The following is a 7,282-nucleotide window of genomic DNA, read 5'->3' as shown; positions in this document are numbered from 1 at the left end:
AACAAATAATTATGCTAAAAAAAGTTGGAAGAAGCACACTATCGTCGAATTCGATATCGCGAACTTAGCATGATGTATCCAATGAAAAATTTGGGTATTTCTTGAAATAACAATAATTATAATTATTATAACAACGTAATAAATATTACATCATAAATATGACACGTTGAAATTTACTAATTATCTAATAACGAATATTTGACATTTTTTCTGTTTCTTTCTTGCGCTGATCGTAGAACTGAGATCGCACATGAGGAGTTTTTATAAGAAATATAAATAATGTATAATAATTTGTCTGATTTTAATAATAGTATCAACACGTTGTATATTGTACTGATTTAGGTATATTTAGGTATAAATAGGTTATAATAACATATAACGATAATCATTTCCATAAAATACTTTTATTAAGAAATTATTATATAAATAATTATATAAGAAAGTGTGTGTGTGTGTATGTGTGTATATATGTATATATTTGTTCGACAAGGCCAGCCAGGAATTAAATTCGAAATAGATTACTTACACGAGCTATTCGTGGACGACAGTCAATTTTTTAAATCAGAAGGGAGTCTACATAGATCATTGTTCGGACTTTTTTCGACTTCCTCTCTCCATATTAGTCAATATGAAATTTGCGAATTTACTCTTGACTCGATCGCTTCCTTGCATTTGTTTCGTTAAACGAACCATTTTTAATTTATTTTTTTATACTAAAAGTATTTTGTCGACATAAATATCCGTAAATATTATAATCATTGCATCGTGTAACTTGTCGATAGAGTTATTAATAAGAGATACATTGATCATCTTATCTGTTCATTTTTTAGGAGAAAGTTTTATATATTTGAATTGAGTATTCTGATTTTCGAGAAAGAGAGAGAAAGAGAAAGAGTGCAAACATTCATAATTACATTATCTTAAGACAAGTTTTCACAAATAATAGATATTACGCTTATTGCCTGAGGCACCGAAAGAAAAATAACTCATGATCCATCATCGTTTATTATATACATAATTGTCATAATTTTAATATGCTGAACGTATGTACGCCTCTTTTTCTTTATTACTCTTATCTCATTTCTCTCTCTCCTCTCTCTCTCTCTCTCTCTCTCTCTATCTATCTATCTATCTATCTATCTCTATTTCTATCTCATTATCTTTCTCTTTTTACCCCTTCCTCTCTATTTCTTCATTCTTCGACTAAACAATTAGACTCGTATAATGTTCCGTACAACTTTGTAGGAAGATTTCATTAATTTATCAGATTTCTTCTGAACGATTTCTCTAATTGGCCGTTAAATAGAACAGAATAAATACACGAAATTTCTTTTTAAAGAAGAATTCTGTTGTATTAGTTTTAATAAACATGAAATAATCTTGTAAACCGTACATTTTTTAAAAAAGGTCTTTATTGAAATATTATAAAATAAATTTACCGTTATTCGCGATATTAGAACAGTAGTGTAAGTATTCAGATTAAAGTATCATTACGGGCAGAATGTCGATATTGCTATTTCAGTCAATGATCATTTACATTATTATATTTCGCCCATTGCAAAATTCTACATCTCATTAACAGAAAATTAAAACATTGCCCCACGACATGTTGTACTGAAAGAAAGGATTAATTGATATCGTAAATCGTATACATACAAAAAAATCGATAAGGATATATGTTTGAAATTTTACAAATCTTTAAAAAACCAATTTATAGGAATTTAAAAATTAGCAGTAATAATGATCTTCAAAGTCTTTATCAGTCGATTATTTATTATATAAAATTGTATAAAATAATGAAATCCTTTTGTAGTTTTTGTAGATTTGTATTTTATTCGATTAATAACTTATATCTGCTACAAATTATCTACTATCAGAACATGTTTTGTATATATATAGTATATATGCATTATATATATATATATATATATATATAACATATTTTAATTAATTTCTATTTTCCAATTTTAATCTTATAGGATTCGCCGGTTTTAACGAAATATTTATTTTTATCAAAATTTTTTCAATAGCTACCGGATGATCTATTTTAAAGATAAATCTTCTTAACAAGGAAGCAATTATTACCTTCATTTCTAACATAGCGAATATTTGACCTAGAAAAATGAAATCAATGGTAAATGCATTTTCTATAACTTTATGGAATACAATTTCAATGATCTATAAGACATATTCTTATTTTTAATTATATACTAATTACCTATGCAATTTCTGCGTCCATAGCTAAATGGAAAGAAATTGGTAGAATGCCTCTTCCCTGGTAGAAATCTATCCGGATCGAATATTAGTGGTTGGGACCAATATTTTTCATTTCGATGGAGATTATATATGAAAAATACCGCAGAACTTCCTTTCGGTATAGTCCAGTTTTTTGTTACTTAATATAATTAATAAATAAATATTATTACTAAATAATGTACTAATATTATTAAAATAAAAAAATATAATAATTATTATTTTATATTTAGAGATACCTTTTATATCTTGCATTACTTTTCGAACGATCACAGGACCTGCAGGAAAGAGGCGTAACGTTTCCTTTATTACTCGTTCCAGAAGTTTCATATTTTTAATATCATCATGTGTTATTCGAACATGTTTCGGATCGCTCGAGCGGTAAATTTGATTCAGTTCCTCGAACACTTTGTTCTTTGTGATTAAAGATGTGGAAAAGATGATAAGAAGTTATTATGAAAATAATTTTCTTCATATAAATAATTACAAATAATTCAGTATATATGATATGTACATACTTGAATATCAGGGAATGTAGCAAGCATTAAAAGTACAAAACTAATGGTAGTAGCTGATGTGTCGCTTCCCTAAATAAAAATAGATACTTTTATCCAACTGTTGACAAATCCAACATTTAACAAAGTTTTATTGCAACTAAATAATAAATACGACTTACAGCTATAACAATCGTATTGATTTCATCTCGAATATCTTGTTCAGAATATTTTCCTCCATCATGCGATAATTCGAATAAAAAGTCTAGAAGTATCCTTGACTTTTGTTCTTGAAAAATAGAAAGGATCTTTTATTGGTATCAAAAAAGATAAAAAGTAAAATTGCATTGTCTGTTTATTATTACCTGAACTTTGCTGCGTCTTGTTAATTATACTTCTCAACATAGATTCCTTTTTTTCCTTGATTATCTTTGTAAACAAAAAATAATATATAGACAATATAATATTAAATTATCTAATTTTTAAAAGAAAGGAGATAATTTAAAAAATATTTGTTTGAAATATACATTGCTTGTAACATTATCCAGGTAGAATAAACATGTCTGAAATTTCTTTCCTATTGAAGTATTATAAAAAATTATATTCGGTTGTAACCATAATTTACACACCCTTTGCGCAGCTATATCCATCAAACTAAAGAAGGAAACAAAACATGAATTATAAATAAAAAATAAAACATTTCAAATTTAAAAATTCATTATTATTACCATTCAATAGACTCAACTACTTTGCAATTCTGATTGGCCAAGGAATTTAGTTGGGTATCAAGTACACCATCTTTCGATAAGAAATGTAATAAAATTATTGTAAATTCATAGAAATAAATATAAATTTTATAAACGTTTAAAAATTTTGAAATTTTACCATATATTATGTCCAATGTACAGCGAAATACGTAATGGAAAACGTCTATTTCTTTTCCAATTAAAGATTCCAATTTTTCTATTAAAGTGATAGAATGGTTGACGAGTACATCCATATGCAACTCTACATCTTCTTTACGAAAAATTTTATTTAATAATTTTCGATGAGGATTCCACGTTGATACTACAAGTCGGAAGGAAAGCAACACTTAATTTACATTTTGTACTTATTTTTTTCATATATAGAAATAAAGAGAGAGAGAGAGAGAGCGCGAGAGAAGCTCTTGTGTATTCTTATAATACATTTATTTTTATATACGTATAAAGAGGAAAAAATATTTTACTCTTAAAGTTTCTACATAAATTAATATTTAAATGTGTATATATATACTATTTATAATTACTTAATAACTATATATTACTAAACAATGTAGAATACGTTTACCTCACCTGGAGCAGAAAACAAACCATTGCCCGCAAAAGGTTTTATGTATTTATAATCCTCGCTCTTCTCAATAATATTTGGATTACTTAATAGAATCTTGAGAAAAAAAAAGAAAACAAAATAAAAAGACTATAAATTTATTATAAATCATTAAAATAAAACTAATAGATCTTGCCTTGACATATTCAGGATCGTCTACCATTACAAGTAATCTCGTGCCTATCCATATACGCCACAATGAATGATAATTCCTACCAATATTTAAAAACTGTTGGGCTATATCTAAAAGAAAGATTAGAAATAAAAACCGAGTAAAATATTTAAATATAAAAAATATCAGTTACAAATTTACCTTCGGTATCGCCAATAAGCAAATGAGCATTTCCGATAATTGGATATGCTTTTGGACCCGGGATTCCTTTGATCGTATTGTACATATGTAATTTATTTAAGAAATATTGTATAATTTCACAGAATAATCCAATTAGTATTATTGTAATAACAATCAATATTGCAATGAACTCCATGATGAATTGAATCAATTGGAAAGTTTAGAAACAATTTAATAAAAATAAAAATAAAAATAATCTTATAATCGTAATAACAATTGTTGAGATTTACAGAACTATGTTAGCATAATACAACGATTCCTACTTAACAATCTTGACAGAAAGTGAGGATGGAAGATGAAACGAGGAATATTTAAAGAATACGAAGTTCGGACTTTGCTCATGCGATCTGAATTTATATCAACAAATTTTTATAAAATTAAAAAAAAATTGCATTGGAAATATATAAATGCATTGGAAAAAAAAAATTCTCAGTAGTCATCTTCTTTTTTAAATACAAAGAATACGATAACAGGGCATTGTATTATAAAACTGTTGTTATTTGATTCTTCATTGGAATGACAAATAAGATATAAACCTTTTTTCTATACAGTTTTTTCTGTTATATACATTTATCTGAATGCAGTTCGTTTGCTTAAATGCTGAAACATAAACACGTGCATAACAAAAAGCGATAACAGAAACGAGCGAGCGATTGAGAAAAGCGCGAGATTATTTATATAAAATACTAGGCATGAAAGCGAGAAAGTACGTCAGTTAAATTTTACTTCTGAAATATCGAGCATCAAGTATTCAGCGAATATACAGACGAGAGGAAGTTTCTATTCTGGTTAAACGAAGCTCATTGACTTTTTATTTAATAAATCATTTACAGTAACATTAAACCCTACAGTTTATCAATAAAGAAGAAAAAAGAACAAGAAGAAATTTTTCCTTTTTATTGTCTTTTTAATGTCTGAAAGTCATGTACGATTTGCTAAAATTATAAAAAACTTGATAATTATAATATTAATAATTAATTGAATAGTATAAGTATAGTATATTAAAGGTAATACACTCGTTATAAAAATTTCATACTTTTAGTATCATCGTGTATCATTGGAACATGTTTCGGAGCGCTTGAAGTATATATTTGGTATAGTTTCTCGTATACTTTATTCTTGGTAACCAAAAATGTGAAAAAGACGACAAGAAGTTAATATGAAAATAATTTTCATTATATAAATAATGACAAATAATCAAGTGTGTGTCCACATATATATATATATATTTCACCATACTATACATAATTACATATGTAATTAATTTAAAAAGGATTGTATTATTTTATAAAACAATCAACTAGTGTTACAATAATAGGAATCAACGTTACTGGTAAATTTGATCGATTAAAAATTGTAGAAGCGATATAATTTTTTTTCTTTGATAGTTTCGTAGAGTTTTGATCGTTGAATTTTACGATCACAACAAAAAGTGAGGAATGAAGACAAAAATAAGCGTTCCTGAAATATTACAGTTTATGGATTTTATTCACTCGATCAGAATTTACATCAGCAAATTTTTACTTGCTTAATGCAAAATTCCTTCGTAAAATAAACTGTTCTTCATTTGCTTCTTCGTTGCAAATAATAAATTTTTATATAAAAAGATATAAAAGTCAATTGTTAAACGTAGCAGCGTTATGATCAACACGTACGATGGATAGAGAGATTGTCTCGATCGTTGACAAAAGTATGGATGAATGGGATGAGATCCGATCTTTCGTCAATGAGCATTCGATGCGAATCGATATTTTAAGTGACGTTTATTTCTTTCAACGTACAGATTAGTATCTTCGTAACCACTGTGCGCATCATCGGGCAAAACATTGAAGATTGTCAAAAAGAAAAGTGCTCGCGCTATCCTTTCTGATGGATTCGAATAGTTTTCCTCGTTCACTGAAGAGCGGTGAACGAAGAAATGTGAAGCTTATTTGAATGTACACAATAGAAATATCACCATCACTTCTTACTTATCGCGTTAATAAACGAGTACGTTATCGGTCGGTGAACAAAATGCCGCAATATTTCACTCGCTTGATTCAAATATTTGCAAAATAAAACGTCGATATAATTCTTTAGTTTTCGAACCGGCAGAAAATTGCGAAAAACGACCGACGATGCATTCTCTTCCAGCTCCTTCTTCTCATTACTTTAGGAGAACATCGATTCGGCTTATTGAGATAGCCTCAATACGAATATCGTGATGCATATCACAACATATTACGTAAATTGTTTGTACGATGAATCTTCATAAAATTCGTATCAACACGTGACTGATTTCGTCCAATGTAAAAAAGTTATACGAAATGAGATCTTGGGTCAATGACGTTCTCTCCGAACAAGTTGTTATGAGAAATTTTAATGAAGGAGCAACAAATAGCTTGTTACATATGACTAAGGAAACATGCATATCACAACTATATTTCGATACTTCAAAACATATTATTATAATTTCGATTCACGAAACATTCTTTATGCCAGTATCTCTATCGGCGAGTGTTTTTTTGTTGGAAACATTCAACTGTTTCCTACAAGCTTTGTATTGCCGCCCTTGTTCATCGTTACTAACGCATCTATAACTCTTTTAAGAACTCGATTAAGAATAGACGGGAGCAGACCCTTCCTACGAATTGATCATCAAATTACACAAGTAATGATTCTATTTATCTTTTACATAGTGCAACCTACTCATGTCTATTACGGTCATATATATTTTTTAACTTTAACTATTTCATAACTTTAACTTTTTCATTCGCAATAAGCGTTTCTTTTGGAATTAAAAAAATAACATAAAAAAAATCTTTAAAATCATATA

General features: G+C 27.8%; 1 protein-coding gene across 4 annotated transcripts; it reads right to left on the bottom strand.

The window, feature by feature from the left end:
• Positions 1 to 1,807: 1,807 nt before the first annotated feature.
• LOC127071131 (cytochrome P450 4C1-like) lies at positions 1,808 to 6,612 on the bottom strand. 4 transcript variants are annotated; one of them, XM_051010069.1, is made up of 13 exons: positions 5,504 to 5,688; positions 4,429 to 4,494; positions 4,252 to 4,358; positions 4,082 to 4,172; positions 3,633 to 3,815; positions 3,476 to 3,545; positions 3,275 to 3,401; positions 3,113 to 3,176; positions 2,930 to 3,036; positions 2,772 to 2,840; positions 2,493 to 2,667; positions 2,219 to 2,395; positions 1,808 to 2,114 (listed from the first exon to the last, which is right to left on the bottom strand). In XM_051010069.1, exons 1-13 carry the CDS (start codon positions 5,523 to 5,525, stop codon positions 1,948 to 1,950), a joined length of 1,425 nt encoding a protein of 474 aa, XP_050866026.1. In that variant the 5' UTR covers positions 5,526 to 5,688; the 3' UTR covers positions 1,808 to 1,947. The 4 variants fall into 4 exon arrangements, with proteins under 4 accessions (XP_050866026.1, XP_050866025.1, XP_050866027.1 ...); XM_051010071.1 differs by lacking the exon at positions 5,504 to 5,688 and adding an exon at positions 6,249 to 6,612 and having other exon boundaries at positions 1,811 to 2,114; XM_051010068.1 differs by having other exon boundaries at positions 4,429 to 5,688.
• Between the last annotated feature and the right edge of the window lie 670 nt (positions 6,613 to 7,282).

This window comes from Vespula vulgaris, chromosome 20 (genome assembly GCF_905475345.1).
Source record: "Vespula vulgaris chromosome 20, iyVesVulg1.1, whole genome shotgun sequence".
NCBI lineage: Eukaryota > Metazoa > Arthropoda > Insecta > Hymenoptera > Vespidae > Vespula > Vespula vulgaris.
Note: the sequence above shows the minus strand (reverse complement) of the source record. Positions and strands in the feature narration are given on the sequence as shown.

Bases quoted from the DNA above. Each gene is read 5' to 3' on its own strand.
- LOC127071131 (XM_051010068.1), bottom strand. From the start codon at position 4,603: ATGGAGTTCATTGCAATATTGATTGTTATTACAATAATACTAATTGGA. The intron at 4,359-4,428 runs GTAAATTTGTAA...TCTTTCTTTTAG, and splicing joins GCTTATTGGCGATACCGAAG to ATATAGCCCAACAGTTTTTA. The intron at 2,115-2,218 runs GTAATTAGTATA...TCATTTTTCTAG, and splicing joins TGGACGCAGAAATTGCATAG to GTCAAATATTCGCTATGTTA.